Below are 20,105 nucleotides of genomic sequence, written 5' to 3'. Positions count from 1 at the left end.
GTCTATACTGTATTTCTGATCAATTTGATGTTATTTTAATGGACAAAAAATGTCTAAGTGACCCCAAAGTTCTGAGTGGTTGTGTATATATATATTTACAGTTTGTCGGAAGTTTACACACACCTTAGCCAAATACATTTAAACTCAGTTTTTCAAAACTCTCATTTAATCCTTGTAAAAAAATCCCTGTCTTAGGTCAGTTAGGATCACCATTTTATTTTAGAATGTGAGAGAATGACTTATTTCAGCTGTTATTTCTTTCATCACATTCCCAGTGGGTCAGAAGTTAACATTCACTCAATTAGTAGCATTGCCTTTAAATTGTTTAACTTGGGTAAAACATTTTGGCTACCCTTCCACAAGCTTCCCACAATAAGTTGGGCGAATTTTGACCCATTCCTCCTGACAGACCTGGTGTAACTGAGTCAGGTTTGTAGGCCTCCTTGCTCACACACGCTTTTTCAGTTCTGCCCACAAATTTTCCATGGGATTGAGGTCAGGGCTTTGTGATGACCACTCCAATACCTTTTGTTGACTTTGTTGTCCGTAAGCCATTTTGCCACAACTTTGGAAGTATGCTTTGGGTCATTGTCCATTTGGAAGACCCATTTGCGACCAAGTTTAACTTCCTGACTGATGTCTTAATGTTGCTTAAATATATCCACATACTTTTCCCTCCTCATGATGCCATATATTTTGTGAAGTGCACCAGTCCCTCCTGTAGCAAAGCACCCCCACAACATGATGCTGCCACCCCCATGCTTCATGGTTGGGATGGTGTTCTTCAGCTTGCAAGCCACCCCCTTTTCCTCCAAACATAACAATGGTCAATATTGCCAAACAGTTATATTTCTGTTTCATCAGACCAAAGGACATTTCTCCATGTGCAGTTGCAAACCGTAGTCTGGCTTTTTTATGGTGGATTTGGAGCAGTGGCCTCTTCCTTGCTGAGCGGACTTTCAGGTTATGTCGATTTAGGACTAATTTTACTGTGGATATAGATACTTTTGTACCGGTTTCCTCCAGCATCTTCACAAGGTTCTTATGCTGATGTTCTGGGATTGATTTGCAGATTTCGCACCAAAGTACCTTCATCTCTAGGAGACAAACCACGTCTCCTTCCTGAGTGGTATGACTGCTGCATGATCCCATGGTGTTTATACTTGCGTACTATTTTTTGTACAGATGAACGTGGTACCTTCAGGCGTTTGGAATTTGCTCCCAAGGATGAACCAGACTTGTGGAGGTCTACAATTTTCATTCTGAGGTCTTGGCTGATTTCTTTTGATTTGCCATGATGTCAAGGATAGAGGCACTGAGTACGAAGGTAGGCCTTGAAATACATCCACAGGTACACCTCCAATTGACTCAAATTATGTCAATTAGCCTATCAGAAGCTTCTAAAGCCATGACATCATTTTCTGGAATTTTCCAAGCTGTTTGAAAGCACAGTCAACTTAGTGTATGTAAACTTCTGACCCACTGGAATTGTGAATTATAAGTGAAATAATCTGTCTGTAAACAATTGTTGAAAAAATGACTTGTGTCATGTCCTAACCAACTTGCCAAAAATATAGTTTGTTAACAAGAAATTTGTGGAGTGGTTGAAAAATGAGTTTTAATAACTTCAACCTAAGTGTATGTTAACTTCCGACTTCAACTGTATATGTATATATTTGACTGGTACTGAATATGTATATATACAGTACCCGTCAAAAGTTTGGACACACCTACTCATTCAAGTTTTTTAAATTGATTTTGTAAACTATTTTCTACATTGTAGAATAATCGTGAGACATCAATACTATGATATAACAAACAGAACCATGTAGTAACCAAAAAAGTGTTAAACAAAGCAAAATATATTTTTGATTTTAGATTCTTCAAAGTAGCCACCCTTTTCCTTGATGGCAGCTTTGCACACTCTTGGCATTCTCTCAACCAGCTTCATTAGGTCGTCACCAGGAATGCATTTCAATTAACAGGTGTGCCTTGTTAAAAGTACATTTGTGGAATGTCTTTCCTTAATACGTTTGAGCCAATCAGTTGTGTTGTGACAAGGTAGGGGTGGTATACAGACGATAGCCCTATTTGGTAAAAGACCAAGTCCATATTATGGCAAGAACAGCTCAAATAAGCAAAGTGAAACGACAGTCCATCATTACGTTAAGACAAGAGAATTTCAAGAACTTTGAAAGTTTCTTCAATTGCAGTCGCAAAAACCATCAAGCACTGTGATGAAACTGGCTCTCACGTGGACTGCTACAGGAAAGGAAGGCCCAGAGTCAACTCTGTTGCAGAGGATAATAAGTTCATTAGAGTTACCAGCCTCAGAAATTGCAACCCAAATAAATGCTTCATAGAGTTCAAATACGAGACACATTTCAACATCAACTTTTCAGAGGAGACTGTGTGAATTAGGCCTTTGTGGTTGAATTGCTGCAAAGAAACCACTACTAAAGGACACCAATAAGAAGAGACTTTCTTGGGCCAAGAAACACAAGCAATTGACATCAGACTGGTGGAGATCTGTTCTTTGATCTGATGAGTCCAAATCTGCGATTTTTGGTTCCAACCGCCGTGTCTTTGTGAGACGCAGAGTAGGTGAACGGATGATCTCCGCATGTGTGGTTCCCACCGTGAAACATGGAAGAGGAGGTGTGGGGGTGCTTTGCTGGTGACACTGTCTGTGATTTATTTAGAATTCAAGGGACACTTAACCAGCATTGCTCTGACAGCACTCTGCAGCGATACGCCATCCCATGTGGTTTGGTGGGACTATCATTTGTTTTTCAACAGGACAATGACCCAACACATCTCCAGGCTGTGTAAGTGCTATTATTTCATAGTTTTGATGTCTTCACTATTATTCTATGATGTAGAAAAGAAAAACCCTTGAATGAGTAGGTGTGTCCAAACTTTTGACTGGTACTGTATATATGCACAAATTGTACAAAACATTAAGAACACCTTCTCTTTCCATGAAAGACTGACCAGGTGAATCCAGGTGAAAGCTATGATTCCTTATTGACGTCACCTATTAAATCAACTGCAATCAGTGTAGATGAAGGGACAGGTTAAAGAAGGATTTTTAATCCTTGAGACAATTGCGTCATGGATTGTGTATGTGTACCATTCAGAGCGTGAATGGGCAAGACAAAATATTTAATTGCCCTTGAATGAGGTATGGTAGTAGGTGCCAGGCGCACTGGTTTGTGTCAAGAACTACAACGCTGCTGTGTTTTTCATGCTCAACAGTTTCCCATGTGTATCAATAATGGTCCACTACCCAAAAGACCTCCAGCCAACTTTACACAACTGTGGGAAGCATTGGGGTCAACATGGGCAGGCATCCCTGTGGAATGCTTTCAACACCTTGTAGAGACTCTGGCCCAAAGAATTAAGGCTGTTCTGAGGGCAAAAGGGGGGTTGCAACTCAATATTAGAAAGGTGTCCTTAATGTTTTGTACACTCTGTGTATATATACATCGAAATCCCGATGTGGCCCTCGAGCCAAAAACTCTGTCCGGCCCTGAGTTAGAAGGTCTACTCCTCTGCTCTTGAGAGGAGCTGGCTACTGTACCTGTAGACTTTCAGCAATTGCGCTAAGCTAACGATATGCTAATTTACATTATTTCCAAACTGTACACAGAGACATAAATATGGTCATTTGACTCTGGGTAAGTAGGAAAATAACCTAAATTTAAAAATCTCACAGTTTCCCTTTAATCCCCCTGGCATGGTGACCTTGCACTTTCTCTCTAAATGTTTGGGAATATTTCTAGCTGAGGTTTTGCGTCAGAGTTTAGGCTCTCCCTCCTTTTGGAACACAGCATGTAGACCGTGGTTGTGGGGACTTCCTCTATGACTCTTACATTGCAGGGTTAAGTAGGGGGTTCCACTGTCAATACGACCTGCCTCAATTGACATGTTGGCATGACAACGGGTTAGGGGGACTTAGCTCAAGTGTGTGAGTGTGCAAGGGTTATGAAAGTGCTTCGTAAAATAGTTGAACCTCTACTAAACAAAATCACCAGTCTTGCATTACAGTATTATGCAATCCTTAATCAGTAACTCATGAATACCAGTTTCATATTTTGCACTCTCCATGCAAATTACCCAAGGGTTGTATCTGTACTGATTCTGACACCATTTCCATAATTATCACCATTCTAATTGTCCCTGTGGGCTATCTCCCTGACTCATTCATTTGTGATTCTCATTTTCCATCGACCCAATCTTCCCATGTGAAAAGTCCTGAAACACGGGAAATCAATTTTTTATTATAATTATTTCATTTCTCACAGCGATTTATGCAGGGCTGAACGGGTAGAGTCTGCAGTCTGACTTGCAGTGGGGGATAACTGAATCAAGCAGGTGCCAGGCGTGATGGATTGGACCTCTTAAGTGTAATTGCAGACAGTGTGAGTTGGGGTCTGGCTGCACGTGTCATGAACCTTTATTCATAGCACTGATACAGGATGAACACACTCACCTGCTCTTCTTTAAGGGTACCTTTTATAAGGAGCTGTGAATAATGCCTTTAGAAGTAGGATCCTTTACAAGATGTCCTTCACAGTTTACACAGCCTACAAAACCCCTCCCAGTCCCTCAGACACCTAACCTGACCCAGAGTTAAATGAAACCTGAATTAATGTCCATGTCTGTAGTTACAGTATCTGATGCTACCAGTATGTAGCTTTGTGCACAGTAAAGCCATCAAATAAATGGGGTGTTTCAGCTTACGTTGGTAGTTTCCACTCATTACAGTATATACAGTGCCTTGCGAAAGTATTTGGCCCCCTTGAACTTCGCGACCTTTTGCCACATTTCAGGTTTCAAACATAAAGATATAAAACTGTATTTTTTTGTGATGAATCAACAACAAGTGGGACACAATCATGAAGTGGAACGACATTTATTGGATATTTCAAACTTTTTTAACAAATCAAAAACTGAAAAATTGGGCGTGCAAAATTATTCAGCCCCTTTACTTTCAGTGCAGCAAACTCTCTCCAGAAGTTCAGTGAGGATCTCTGACTGATCCAATGTTGACCTAAATGACAAATGATGATAAATACAATCCACCTGTGTGTAATCAAGTCTCAGTATAAATGCACCTGCACTGTGATAGTCTCAGAGGTCCGTTAAAAGCGCAGAGAGCATCATGAAGAACAAGGAACACACCAGGCAGGTCCGAGATACTGTTGTGAAGAAGTTTAAAGCCGGATTTGGATACAAAAAGATTTCCCAAGCTTTAAACATCCCAAGGAGCACTGTGCAAGCGATAATATTGAAATGGAAGGAGTATCAGACCACTGCAAATCTACCAAGACCTGGCCGTCCCTCTAAACGTTCAGCTCATACAACGAGAAGACTGATCAGAGATGCAGCCAAGAGGCCCATGATCACTCTGGATGAACTGCAGAGATCTACAGCTGAGGTGGGAGACTCTGTCCATAGGACAACAATCAGTCGTATATTGCACAAATCTGGCCTTTATGGAAGAGTGGCAAGAAGAAAGCCATTTCTTAAAGATATCCATAAAAAGTGTTGTTTAAAGTTTGCCACAAGCCACCTGGGAGACACACCAAACATGTGGAAGAAGGTGCTCTGGTCAGATGAAACCAAAATTGAACTTTTTGGCAACAATGCAAAACGTTATGTTTGGCGTAAAAGCAACACAGCTCATCACCCTGACCACACCCTGACCACACCACACCAAACCTGATGGAGTCTGCAAAAGACCTGAGACTGGGATGGAGATTTGTCTTCCAACAAGACAATGATCCAAAACATAAAGCAAAATCTACAGTGGAATGGTTCAAAAATAAACATATCCAGGTGTTAGAATGGCCAAGTCAAAGTCCAGACCTGAATCCAATCGAGAATCTGTGGAAAGAACTGAAAACTGCTGTTCACAAATGCTCTCCATCCAACCTCACTGAGCTCGAGCTGTTTTGCAAGGAGGAATGGGAAAAAAATTCAGTCTCTCGATGTGCAAAACTGATAGAGACATACCCCAAGCGACTTATAGCTGTAATCGCAGCAAAAGGTGGCGCTACAAAGTATTAACTTAAGGGGGCTGAATAGTTTTGCACGCCCAATTTTTCAGTTTTTGATTTGTTAAAAAAGTTTGAAATATCCAATAAATGTCGTTCCACTTCATGATTGTGTCCCACTTGTTGTTGATTCTTCACAAAAAAAATACAGGTCGCAAAGTTCAAGGGGGCCGAATACTTTCGCAAGGCACTGTACCTGCTGGTGTGATCCGTGTGTGAGTGATGAGAGTGAGTGGTCCCAGTGTTTACCTAGCCAAGTGGTTCTCTGAGTGGTCCTCCATGACTTCATTATGGTTTGCCCCTAAGCCTCTGAGGGAGACGCCCTATGGCCTTGTTACCTTCAACAGCAGACCCACAGGACTGGTTATATTTGTTTCGCAGCTCAATTCAATCCCCCAGGTGTGCTGCCACTGTTAAATTCTTCTCACAACACCCAGTGTGATTAGCACTCCTGCAACATTCATGCAACAAATACAGCAAGGTGGTCGCTTGTGGTCATCAGTCTGGTTATTATTTTAATCATGATCAATGAATGGAATTAAAGGATTGAATGAGGCGATTTATCTTTGTTCATAACATTTTATTTATTGGCAGTGTCTGTGCGTTCTAATGGAAATTAATCTCAAAATCACAATTTTTTCAGTGAGAGAAAAATTTACATAACCATTTATGATATCAGTCATTGTTCAGTATGACTGATATTAATGACTGTTATGAAAAAGCACTCTACTTTTGATGTGTTGTGTTATGAATGTTCCCCTCTCTGTATGTTTACTGTGCCAGTGTAACTAGTAAAGAGCAGATGTTCTACTATAGATCAGAACCCCCCCCCCCCCCCTCGGGCTCTACAAAAGCCATTATCTTCTCTAAATAGCATCAAATTGACTATTAAGTTGACCTAATGAAAAATAAACCCCACAATGTCAACGCTAAATAATATTTCTTTACTCAATGAGAATTCTGATAATAGAAATGATAGTTCCCAATTGGGGGTGAGAGTATGACTTATGCATGCTGCCTCTGCACATTGTTCAGTCAATTATTACTTAGAGACACTGCAAGAATGTTTACTTAGAAAGGGAAGGCCTGTTACACAATTACACCTTGTCAAAATAGATTTACACGGTTGTCGTACTTTTGGAAAGAAAAGTAGTTTCAATTGGCTGTTAGTGCCAGTGATTGGCTGCTTGACCATTGCGTCATAGATATTTTTTGGACATGAATGTGTTGAGTTGTGGTTTTGGACCATGCTCTGCAATGTAGTCTCAAGGCAATTCGTATTATTCTGTTAATAAATATGTGACACTCCATTTAGTATGATATTTATGTTACGTTAGGTTACATTATGAAATGAATAGTGGTTGTACAATGTCATACGAATTAGAGGACGTATAGTATCATACGTCTTACCAGGGCGTACAATAGCATACGAATTGGATGATGTAAGTTATCATTTTTATTTTATTTATTTAACCTTTATTTAACTATGTTCGTAAGTTATCATACCTCTTGGAGGATGTATAGTTTTGGAGTCTTTCTCTGAGTCCAGGTTGCTTGTAACAACAAAGGTGAATTATGAGGATAATTTATGTGAAAGGTTAGGGGAACTAAAACGACAATGTAGCATGTTGGTGATTTGGGGTAGAATAAGGGTTAGGGGGAAGACTTAACTAAAATGCTACAGTTGTCCCCGACGCAACTCGAACACCTTTGTAACCTTTGGATTGTTAGACGGTCGCAGATTACACCCACCCATCCTTCCCCAACCTCCCTACTTTCATTTCTGTCTAAAGTAACTAGACCATTGTTAGGTATCATATGTCTTAGAGGTGCTCAGAAATATGTTAATTATGTTTTGCTTGGCTCTGAGGCCAGGCTGGCAAGCGCGGAGCTAAGGCCATGCCCTCTGACTTGGTCTTTGACTTGAAGAGATAAGGTAGAATGTCAATGCTATCTTCAATTTGTGTTTTTGAGTTTCATTAACAAGTATCCAAATACCTGGATTTATTTCCAGAGGTATTTTAGATTTAGAAACTAGACTTTTAATCTGAAACGTACAAGTTGGTATTGTCACCCTGCGGTCTGTTGACGTTGACTAAACAACACTGTCAGCAGTCGTTCACAGGTGTGTTGATGTCAGGTGTGAGGTGCAGCTGTTTGAATCTGTCTGCATTGAGAGGAGAGTAGTTATTAATAATTCCACAGGGAACGAAGGAATATGTGCCCTTCCTGCCTGCTGAATCATTCTCAACAGCCAGCCTGCCACCCTCTTTTCTCTGGATCATGTGCCAGCGCGGATCCCTCCCCCATTGTAAAGTCTTTAAAGTTGTTATTTATTGTCTTTTATTGTCTTTTTATTGGCTGGGAGAAGAAGACAGAACTATTTTTGGGTAAGGTCTCTATGGTAACAGTGAGCTAGGTTACAATCACAGCGTTGGAGGCTGTCAGTAAGTCTTGAGGAGCGCTAGTTGTTCTGGAACTCTCCCTATTCTTTCTCCTATGGAGTACATGAACACCATTATATACACAATCTGTCACCTGTCATTACTACTCACTTCAGCTCATTTCATTTTATGACAACTGTATTTGAAAGATAATTTCCCTTTCTTCTCCAGCTCTCCTGTACGCCACCATCTTTGGAAATGTGACCACCATCTTCCAGCAGATGTACGCCAATACCAACCGCTACCACGAGATGCTGAACAACGTGAGGGACTTCCTCAAGCTCTACCAGGTGCCCAATGGGCTGAGTGAGAGGGTGATGGACTACATTGTCTCTACATGGTCCATGTCCAAGGGCATCGACACTGAGAAGGTGAGCCATGCCCCTGAGCTTGGACCCAGGAGAGATAGGCCTAACAACACCAGGGATGACTGTGGTTACAGCACAGGAAGGATGGGATCTAACAACACCAGGGCTGGGGTTAGAGCATAGATGCAGTAGTAGTATGGTTATGAGATAACTGCAGAAGTCTTGTAGAACACATTGGATTCTAATGAATGGGACTACACAATACTGCAATGGCTCAGTACAATGGTGAAACCCATACTATACCACAAGAATTTCGCTACACTCTCAATAACATCTGCTAAACATGTGTATTTTATTTGAAAGTAATACAAACAGCCTGAAAGCCTGATGGACAGATGTCTGTCCACTCTCCAGGTGCTGTCTATCTGTCCTAAAGACATGCGGGCAGACATCTGTGTTCACCTGAACCGGAAGGTGTTCAATGAGCACCCTGCGTTCCGCCTGGCAAGTGACGGCTGCCTGCGCTCTCTAGCCGGGGAGTTCCAGACCATCCACTGCGCCCCTGGAGACCTCATCTTCCATGCTGGGGAGAGCGTCGACACACTCTGCTTTGTGGTGTCAGGGTCACTGGAGGTCATCCAGGACGATGAGGTCATCGCTATCCTAGGTGAGCAGCAAAATGCATCATGGCAACTTTATCTAGTTTCCACACCAACTTACTGGTGAGTTCTTGTGTTTGTCTGTGGATTAGTAGTGTGCGGGTCAGCTGCTTGTTCACCCGCAACAGCCTGCAATTGCTAATAACTCATCCGCAACCACCAACTTCAATGTGAAAATCTGAGGCGCGCACCCAACCTTAACCCTTAAATATAGAAAATGCACTATACGCTACAGTCAAAGACTGCAGAACGATTTTTTGACAGGGTGTGCAGGATTTTGTTTTGCCTTATTGAGATATGTTTCTGCTTATAATGCCTATAGTTGGATACATGCAGTGGCAATTTTAGCATGTACATCTTGGTGGGGCAAACTATAAAAAATGCATGCCAGCAAAGCCACAACACAACAGTAAACAATACATTAATTGCACTATAACGGTGACAAACGGGGTCCGCAAACTGTTAGGGCCTACATAAAGCTGTCCCAACAGCAGTCCCATCACCTTACCACTGCTCCACTTGGCTTTCAGCTGAGCCTTGTCTGGCAGTGAAACAGTTCATTCAGTCTCATTTACTGCATTTAAAAAAAACATAGCTGATATGGCTGACTTGCTTAAAAAAATGTGGTTTCTACTGACAATTGAGATGTACAAACTATGGCATAAGGGGACGACGAGTGGATAAGAAGGAATCAGTCATTCCGATTAAGATATTAATGAGCAAGCTAGGATGGCCCGAGTCAATATAACTATTTGTTCAGCACTTTTAAAATGTACACAGACAGAATTCAGAACATGGGCCATTCTTACAGTGTTCTCCTGTACACCAAGTCAGAACCATAGGATAAATAAAGGGGGCAAATAAGTAGACAACGAAAGCTCTCTACAATATTCGATGATTACATTTCTCTAAAACATGCTATAGGCTACATGTGCACCACCAAGTCAGAACAGTAGGTGAAATTAAGAGCTGAAAAGGGACCAAATTGTTAGGGTGAGGAACATGGGCTACTAACAGCTTACTACACAACATACTGTACACTTAGTATTACTTTCTTTGCTACAGTATACATATCTCCCTGGCATATTACAGAATTTATGCGGCAGCATACAATACTTTTTTGGACTCACCTTGTTGTGCTCACTTGAACAAAAACATGGCACGGCGGTTCCTCGTGGGCAAATTTTGTCTGCAAACTTTGTAATCAAAGTCTGACATTTTCTGGATTTATGGTGCTTTGAATAAAACTTGGAACTCTGAAAAAACAAGGTCGAATCATGATAGCGTCAGTGATCTTCAGGTCGGAGCTCTAGAAAGAGGCCCAAGTTCCGGACTTGCAATTCCGAGTTGGATGCCCGTTCAAAACGTATTTTCCAAGTTTTTTTTCTAAGTTTCCCGATGTCTTGAACTCACTGAAGTCAGATTTCCTAGTTTTGAGTTTCCAGTTGTTTTGAGCATGGCAGAAGTCATGCTGGATTGACAGCATGGCCAATGTTAAATGGTGATCCATTTAAGCTTGGAAAAGATACCCTTAAAACTAGTCTTGGGACCTCACACTCCACTGAATAACAGGCTAGTGATTGCTTTGAAATACTTGCAGTTATCCACTGATTCCTTTCAAACCTCTCATTGTTGAATTTGCGATTTCCAACTTGTTTATATCCAATGTCTGATGAGCATTGATACATTTTATCTAGAATTTCTCTTCATTATTTATCTTCATATGACAAGGATTAAACATAATTTGCCAGTAGATTGTCGACTTGATTCATGATGATGACTGCTAGCTTGCTAGTTAAGATTTTGAAAGTATGATGTTGACATGATAAGTGCAATCAAAGCTAATGTAGATACAACGTGATTTGACGTACTAGAGAACTTTAACCAATCACGGCACAACTAGAGAACATTACCATCCTACTCTCCTGTATTTTTTGCTGACTGCCTCACCACCACATAAATCACTGAGCTAGGCTAAAACACCTGGATTTACTCAATTATTATATATATTTTTTTTAAACATTTTTTGCTCACTGATATTTGACAAGTATTAAGGTGTAAAAATAACAAGCAAAACAGGCAACACCAAGGTGTGGCTCAAAACAGGTGGGGCAGTGGTCGTCACTGGATACATGTAGCTTCTCTTTTGTCATTATATGCTGCACTATAAGAATAAATAAAACCTTGCTCAACAGAATATTGTAATAGATCGATAGAATGAATGCTTCAAACTAGGTGACATCGGTAAAGTTTTTATGTCATCTTCCGCGGAGCAAAGATGTTCAGGTACTGGGGAGAAAATACAATAAAGCAATAACAAACGGGAAAGATTTTCTATACAAAGTGTCCAAATGACATCAGTTTGACCGGTTGTAAGGAAAAAGCAAGCTGCGAAAACGACCGGATGTGTTCCGATAAGATTTCAGTTTGGCTTCCATACACATTTTATATGAACAGCTTTTATGATGCTTTTATGATGAATACAGCACCTCTACAGATCGCAGAGGAGGAATTTGGAGTTTGCCAAAAAACAGTAGGTTATATTCTAGTTAATCAATGTCCAGATTTCAGTTTCTATTTAACCCATCTAAACAGTAGGCTACAGTTTCCTTGACATGCCATAGGCCTATTTGAAGTCTTGTGACTGTCGATTTGTATAGTTTCTCACATTCATCACACAATAACATTGCCGGCACTGCTATTATCATTTTTTTACCACTTCACCAAATATTTTCCAAGCATGAATTTTTTTGGGCTTCTCTTCTCTTCATTTTTAACTCTCCTTTCGCGGCTTTTGTCTTATTGAAAATTAAGTTCGACAATGTAATTCTTGCCTCCGTGATTGATAACTTTTTATGCCAGTTCCCAAAAGTATGCAATTTGGCGCGAGTACAGTTAGACCCTAAAGTTTAGGCTAATGCACTAATACCAGATAACCTAAAAGAATGAAAGAAAAATGTCAATGTAAACTATATAAATTACGCAATAATTATGCATTAATGGATTTTTTTATGGTGTTGTTTCTCTTAATTCAACCCGGACGCCCGTCACCCGCCCTTCAGCCACACAATATTTAAAGACACTAAACTCGTCCACCCCGCGATAACCGCAGGGACTGTCACTATTGTGGATGATGTTGTTTCTGGGGTTTGGCTGATGCTTTGTCAACTCAAACAGCAACAAAAAAATACACATATGCAATAGAAAGGAAGAAAGAAGCGAAAGATAAAGACAGAGTTGGAGACCAGCAGAGCAGGCTGTAGTGCCAGCGGGTGTTTTCGGAGGCTATTTTATTGCTTTTCTACTTTAACTTCATTAGGAGCTAGAGTAGGGCTGTAGTTAGAGCTTCATAAAAAGTATATTAGCCACAGATGAATTGCCGCACAACATGGAGGACATTAATCAGCAGCTCAAATGGACACCGACGTGAGGCGTCTGTCTTGCAAACCACAGGTGGTCCCGGGATCACATTTGCAGACTTCGTAGGGGGCATGGATGGTTGGGGCGGTGGGGGGGGCATGCCTGGTGCTACTGTGATGATTTAGAGCAGATCGACAATGCAGGAGACCCACGGTGGAGGAGTCGTGGGGGGGGCGCAGCACGAGAGGAAGGAGGCACATTAGTGTAACATCCTTCTGAGAGCATTAACTCTCTGCACAATGGTAGTCTGTACGTTTGTTCTATCATGTTTAATATTGTTGATGGTAAGTTATGAGCACTACTCATCTGTCACGCCTCATTTTGTGCCAGATATGTTGCTATTCACCCTGCTCAATTCCACTTTACTGAAGGTATGTGATTCTAGTCATAGACTGGTTGCAAAACTTGGCAAAACTTGACAATACTATGGTGGCAGGGTTAGCTGACTGCTGTATGTCTCGTGGGCAAACAGTGAACATCTCCCTTTAGCCTTGGCCAACTCTGCCTGCCTCCCCCTGGAGGTAAGAGGTGCAAACAGGCAAGAGGAATAGCTAGGGCTCATAGCTGACGGGGGAGAGAGACAGAGACAGAAAGAGTGACCCCTCTGATTTCCCCTGGCAATCACTAAGCTAACTCTTAGCTGTGGATCCTTTCTCTCTTCTTCATTAGCAGCCCACTAGCAGAGGAGAGGAGCTGCCTGCAACACTCCCACTGTAATAAGCCTATACTTGGACAACCTGCAGAGTCACACACCTTTAATAATCCATTCCACTGGCCACAGGGCTACAGCAACTTTCCATCAATATTCCATCGGCCTTATCAGTTTATGATTTTCTCCTCTGTCTTGGATTAGTTGTGTTTCACGAAATGATGATTGGACTAATTTTGCAATCTTATTATTCATGCTGCTTTATAAGAAAGGGAATTTTAGTGGGGAAAATTATTCACACAGCAATATGTTCTGGCCCAGTGAACTGATTGGATATGCAGTAAACTGAGGGAGATGAGACTGTATCAGTCCGCGTTAGCACTGTGCCTTAGTCTCAGAAATCTGCTAGCTTACATGGAGCTATAGTTGTCACCATGACCACCATTGATCACACAAACATGAAACACTGAATTCACTCCCATCAACCTCCACAAAGGATGATTGTAGTGTGAGAGTAGTGTTGCATTGATCTCCAACCACAGACAGTAAGACACCTCTTCTCAGGTTGATGCTGACCTCTAACTCCTCTAGAGCCACCAGGCGGATCTCTCTGACATTCTCCATATCAGCTCCAATAATTGGTGGCGTGCTGTGCCTCTAAGGAGGGGGGAGGCTTCCAGCACCGAGCATCCAGCACCGAGCATCCAGTACCGAGCATCCAGCACCGCAGGACTCTTTAGTTGGATGGTTCCTCAGACCCAATAGGGAAATGGTACAGGAGAGACAAGATTGACACATCCTGTCTGTGTTGTGGTTCTGATGTTTGGGTTCTCTCTGCTGTATGGTAGACTGGTTTGACTGAGTTTCATTGGTTGTCATTTGGTGATACTAGTGCAAATCCCTTCAAGTGAACCATTGATTTGATATTCAACTGACAGTTTATGATCATTTTAGATGGGTTGAAATTAGAATAATATGTTTTTATTGGTCTTTCCTGGCTGTAGAGTAAATCAGCTTGAACATTTTACTGTGCACTGAGTAATGAGTATCTTTGGTTGCTAAGGGCTCAGCCAGATAACCTCGTTGCTAAGGAAACCTTTAAACCTCAGATCTCAAAATATCCATAACATCTGTGACTGGTGATTTCACTGAGAAAATACTAAATATTGTACTATTTTGTCTCCCACACAAGTCTCTCAATTTATCTTTCCCCTCTCTCAGGTAAAGGAGATGTGTTTGGAGATGTGTTCTGGAAAGAGACCACTCTTGCACACGCGTGTGCAAACGTGCGGGCGCTGACGTACTGCGACCTGCACATCATCAAGAGAGAGGCACTGCTCAAGGTTCTGGAGTTCTACACAGCCTTTGCGAACTCCTTCTCACGCAACCTTATCCTCACCTGCAACCTACGCAAGCGGGTATGAGTTACGCAGTGACAACACACACACACACACACACACACACACACACACACACACACACACACACACACTGACAACCACATGTCAGTCCTCCTCCTTTTTCCTCCCTCTTCTGTATCCTATTTTCTCATCTAAAACATTTGCAGAGCGTTTTTGTTGCCTTTCTCCTTGACTGCAGAAAGTTAGTTCTCAGATCACTAGTGCTGAGCATTAACCAAAATTTCAGTTTTATTTGAATTCCTTTTCTTTCTTTTTCTTTTTCGGTGAGCTCAATGTGCACATTGCACAGTTTGTCTAGAGATAAATCATATCAAGCCTGAACTGGGCGATGTAGTAGGGAGTTGTAGTGTCCAACAGGCCAATATTCTACATAGTTTAGAGCAAAAAATGTGGTAATCCACCATAATCTATTGTATGCCTACTTGTCCGGTCTATGAGTTTTTTTTTTTAATTTTCTTCTGCTACTAGGCAGGGTAGCCTAGTGGTTAGAGCATTGGACTAGTAACCGAAAGGTTGCAAGTTCAAATCCCCGAGCTGACAAGGTACAAAATCTGTTGTTCTGCCCCTGAACAGGCAGTTAACCCACTGTTCCTAGGCTGTCATTGAAAATAAGAATTTCTTCTTAACTGACTTGCCTAGTTAAATAAAGGTATAAAACAAAAATTTGATTAGTGTGGGACAGACACTGAGCGAGAGATTTGAGAAAAGAATTTGTGATCAAAAGAGCGATAGAGAGCAGTGTCTTCTCTTGGTATCTCTACCTGAAAATACATAATCTAAGTGACTGGTAGTTGGTGTTCAGTAGCCATAAAAGTATGTCTAATTTACTTTGAAGAATTACTAAAATAATGGTTTTGTCAGACAGCATAGGAAGCAGCTCCATAGAGATGAGATGATGACTTGGTAATCAAATAAAACAAATGTAATATACAGAACTGAAATATTTTATTAAATAAATGAATGTGAATAAATGATGTTTAGTAAGTGATAAGCCGTTATGGGCAGTCACTACCATCATGGGACTTTTATTAATTGTTTTATTCAGTGTTGTTTGGGACTGCTCGTTCAACTCAATGTGTCCCTTGTACTGTACAATAAATTGAACACCCCCCCCCCCCCTCATAGAATTAACTCAAAACAATGTTTACGGCCACAAATAGCATTAACTGTAGTGACGTGAGTATCTATCTACTTTGCTTTTGTGGCACAATCGATGCCATGCAGTGCAAACGGGTCCAAAAGTTGAGGGTTCGCTGACCATCACAGGGGAGCTCACTCTGCCTGTTTCATTACTTCACAATCAGAGCTGGCTGCAGACAATGATCAGCTAGGGGGAAGTTAGATTTTCAGCATTTTGATGCCATCTTTATACTTAAATGCATTGCATATACAGTATTTTATTTTTCACCATCAGGTTTCTGTGCCAATGTACCACATGACCAATAAAAGAAAAGAAAAACATACTGGCGTGGTTTGCGTTTTCAACACCACAATAAATAGATGTCAATCTGGACAAACAGAAAACACATCCCTCCTTACCTTGTAGCCGTAAACCAGTATCGAATGCTTGGCTTGACGATCTCTGAATGTCGTTAAACTTTTTTTGTGTTTTTTAACAGATGTCTCTTTTGATTCATCAATGGCCTCTGCACAGTTTGGATTGATTGATTGATTTGATTATAAACATACAGTATATACACAAATCATTTTAAAAGTTACCATGATTGCACAATAAAGGCGGGGACGTATTTCCATTGGTCCCTACATTTGCTGCAGAATATGCTACAGTAATATAAGGACTGAATGCACATCTAATGTGCACATCTCTGGCTTTTGGGGTCACCTTATTTTTTAACATCGCTACAGTACATCTATGGGCTTTTATGTTTTTCTGTCACGGGTAATGGTAGCCTTTCATAGGCTGTCTATTGGATAACGGCACAATCATTTGTTTTTTGGAGCTTGGGCTCATAAAATGTCATTAATGCAGGGCTCATAAAATGTCATTAATGCAGGGCTCATAAAATGTCATTAATGCAGGGCTCATAAAATGTCATTAATGCAGGGCTCATAAAATGTCATTAATGCAGGGCTCATAAAATGTCATTAATGCAGGGCTCATAAAATGTCATTAATGCAGGGCTCATAAAATGTCATTAATGCAGGGCTCATAAAATGTCATTAATGCAGGGCTCATAAAATGTCATTAATGCAGGGCTCATAAAATGTATTTAATGTATGGCTTATCAGGCTCAGGTAGCCTCAGGCTTGAATTTTCATGCCGACCAAAGCTCTAATCAAATCAAGACGTATTAGAATACGTCTGTTTTGGGAGCGAAATACCGGCTTACCAGAGAAAAAAGTGATTATTCTTGGATGGAACATTTGTAAAATAATGAGAAAATATTCAACTCTAGTCTGGAGCTTATTCTTTAGATGTTTGGGGCTGCTGGGGAACCATGATGTGTAGGCATAATCAAAGTGACACTGGACTAGCGTACTTGCCAGAGTCTTTAGGGTGTCTATAAGTTCCCATCCAATTGGCGACAGATTTTAATGCAAATTTTCTGAAATCTGCATAAAAAGAATATTCACATTTTGGGGTTTACTTTAGGAGAATTTGGCGCAGCATAGCGTGACCGGGAAGATTTTAATTTACCAGACATCCATATGCATTCAGATCCGAATTGGCTCAGCCAGCACCATCAATAAACAAAGGATATTGGAGCCACACTTACGTGTCCTTAAAAACAGCCTATAACAAATGACAAAAACACTATTCCTTATCTTTCGATGTATAGTATATGCACAACTTTATAGCCATTTAAAAATAAATAATTTTTAGGCTACTTTCCTAAAACAATAATTGTCCACCTCACAGTTCAGCAGTCAGAGATTTGAGCACTAAATGCATCAGGGCATTGCATGTATAGGCTTAGGGTCCACTGTGTGATATTAATATTTAACAAGAAGCTTAGGCCTAGCCCCAGAGCGATAGAGAGAGAGATAGTCGCTTTGGATAAAAGTGTCTGCTACAGTAAATGGCATATATTATTCTATATTATAGAGATATGCTGGCGACTTGCTACGGTACCGACATGCATGTCTTTATGTCAGATGGCTTACGAACAGGCTATTATGCTGCGGCAGACACAGCATTACAGTTGGAAAATTAGGCCAAAGAAAACGGCATAACAGAATGAAGCAAAACACTTGCTGGTTTCAACCTTCACAGGATATATCGCAGCAATGACCAACAGAGGCAAGTGTCTACCATACCCAACAAATGACAGAAATAGGCTGTAATTTATTTTACAACAGACCTACTTATAACCTACAGTATCTTCAAATAAATACGGAGTACACAATTAAAAAGACGGATCAAATTTAATTTGGCGAATGAAAATGTCTCAACAGAATTAAACAAAATAGGTTCAGCATATTTGCACAACTGGTTTCAATTAATAAATAGCCTTACAATGATATACAATAATAATAATAATAATAATGATAAAACAAATGATTATAAATACATTTATGTTCTAATATTGCATCCTAACTGAATAGGGAGTTGCACAGTAACCTACATTCTTCTCATCTAGTCCACTACCATATTAAAACACTCTAAAGCCTGACCCTGCCAAATCCTAGAGCAGTTTCCCGTCAGCGTTGTGTTTTCATCAAATTGACTTATTACAGATAAAAGTCTGTGCCTAAATACATAAAAAATACAAGTTCAATGGATTTCCATTGCTTCTTCAACTCTAGGCATGCTGATGGTTTGTCACTAAGCATGTTGTGTACAGTAGTTGTAGGGAATGTGCCCACTCTGCTATTGGCACGTGCGCTCTAGCCAACAGCTTGCAGATACAGTGCCTTCGGAAAGTACTCAGACCCCTTGACTTTTTCCACATTGTGTTACGTTACAGCAATTTACACATAATAGCCGATAATAACAAAGTGAAAACAGATTTTTTTTTAAACATTAAAAAAACAACAGATACCTTATTTACATAGGTATTCAGGCCTTTTGCCATGAGACTTGAAATTGAGCTCAGGTGCAACCTGTTTCCATTGATCATCCTTGAGATGTTTCTACAACTTGATTGGAGTCCACCTGTGTTAAATTCAGTTGATTGGACATGATTTGGAAAGGCACAAACCTGTCTATATAAAAGGTCCCACAGTTGACAGTGCATGTCAGAACAAAAACCAAGTCATGAGGTCGATGGAATTGTACGTAGAGCTCAGAGACAGGATTGTGTCAAGGCACAGATCTGGGGAAGGGTAACAAAAAATGTCTGCTGCATTGAAGGTTCCCAAGAACACAGTGGCCTCATTTCATTCTTAAATGGAAGAAATTTGGAACCACCAAGACTCTTCCTAGAGCTGGTCGCCCGGCCAATCTGAGCAATCGGGGGAGAAGGGCCTTGGTCAGGGAGGTGACCATAAACCTGATGGTCACTCTGACAGAGCTCTAGAGTACCTCTGTAGAGATGGGAGAACCTTCAGGAAGGAACCATCTCTGCAGCACTACACCAATCAGGCCTTTATGGTAGAGTGACCAGACGAAAGCCACTCCTCAGTAAAAGGCACATGACAGCCCACTTGGAGTTTGCCAAAAGCCACCTAAAGACTCTCAGTCCATGAGAAACAAGATTCTCTGGTCTGATGAAACCAAGATTGAACTCTTTGGCCTGAATGCCATGCATTACTTCTGGAGGAAACCTGGCACCATCCCTACGGTGAAGCATGGTGGTGGCAGCATCATCCTAAGGGGATGTTTTTCAGAGGCAGGTACTCGGAGACTAGACAGGATCAAGACAAAGATGACCAGAGCAAAATAGAGAGAGATAAAGATCCTTAATGAAAACCTGCTCAGGATCTCAGACTGGGGGCGAAGGTTCACCTTCCAACAGGACAATGCCCCTAAGCACACAGCCAAGACAACGCAAGAGTGGCTTCGGGACAAGTCTCCGAATGTCGTTGAGTGGCCCAGCCAGAGCCCGGACTTTAACCCGATCTAACATCTTTTGAGAGACCTGAAAATAGCTGTGCAGCAACTCTCCCCATCCAACCTGACAGAGCCTGAGAGGATCTGTAGAGAAGAATGGGAGAAACTCCCCAAAAACAGGTGTGCCA

At 41.1% G+C, this 20,105-nt stretch overlaps 1 protein-coding gene across 1 annotated transcript in view; it reads left to right on the top strand.

The window, feature by feature from the left end:
* Positions 1-20,105, top strand: part of kcnh5b (potassium voltage-gated channel, subfamily H (eag-related), member 5b) — a 95,367-nt gene that overhangs the window by 52,464 nt on the left and 22,798 nt on the right. Inside the window, exons 8-10 of the mRNA XM_064926931.1 lie at positions 8,678-8,877; positions 9,229-9,481; positions 14,764-14,960. Of these exons, the coding sequence (XP_064783003.1) occupies positions 8,678-8,877; positions 9,229-9,481; positions 14,764-14,960 (650 nt within the window). The remainder of the gene's footprint in view (positions 1-8,677; positions 8,878-9,228; positions 9,482-14,763; positions 14,961-20,105) is intronic.

The sequence above is a fragment of the Oncorhynchus masou genome, chromosome 21 (assembly GCF_036934945.1).
Source record: "Oncorhynchus masou masou isolate Uvic2021 chromosome 21, UVic_Omas_1.1, whole genome shotgun sequence".
NCBI lineage: Eukaryota > Metazoa > Chordata > Actinopteri > Salmoniformes > Salmonidae > Oncorhynchus > Oncorhynchus masou.
The sequence above is the reverse complement of the archived record's forward strand: the minus strand, read 5'-3'. Positions and strand labels throughout refer to the sequence as shown.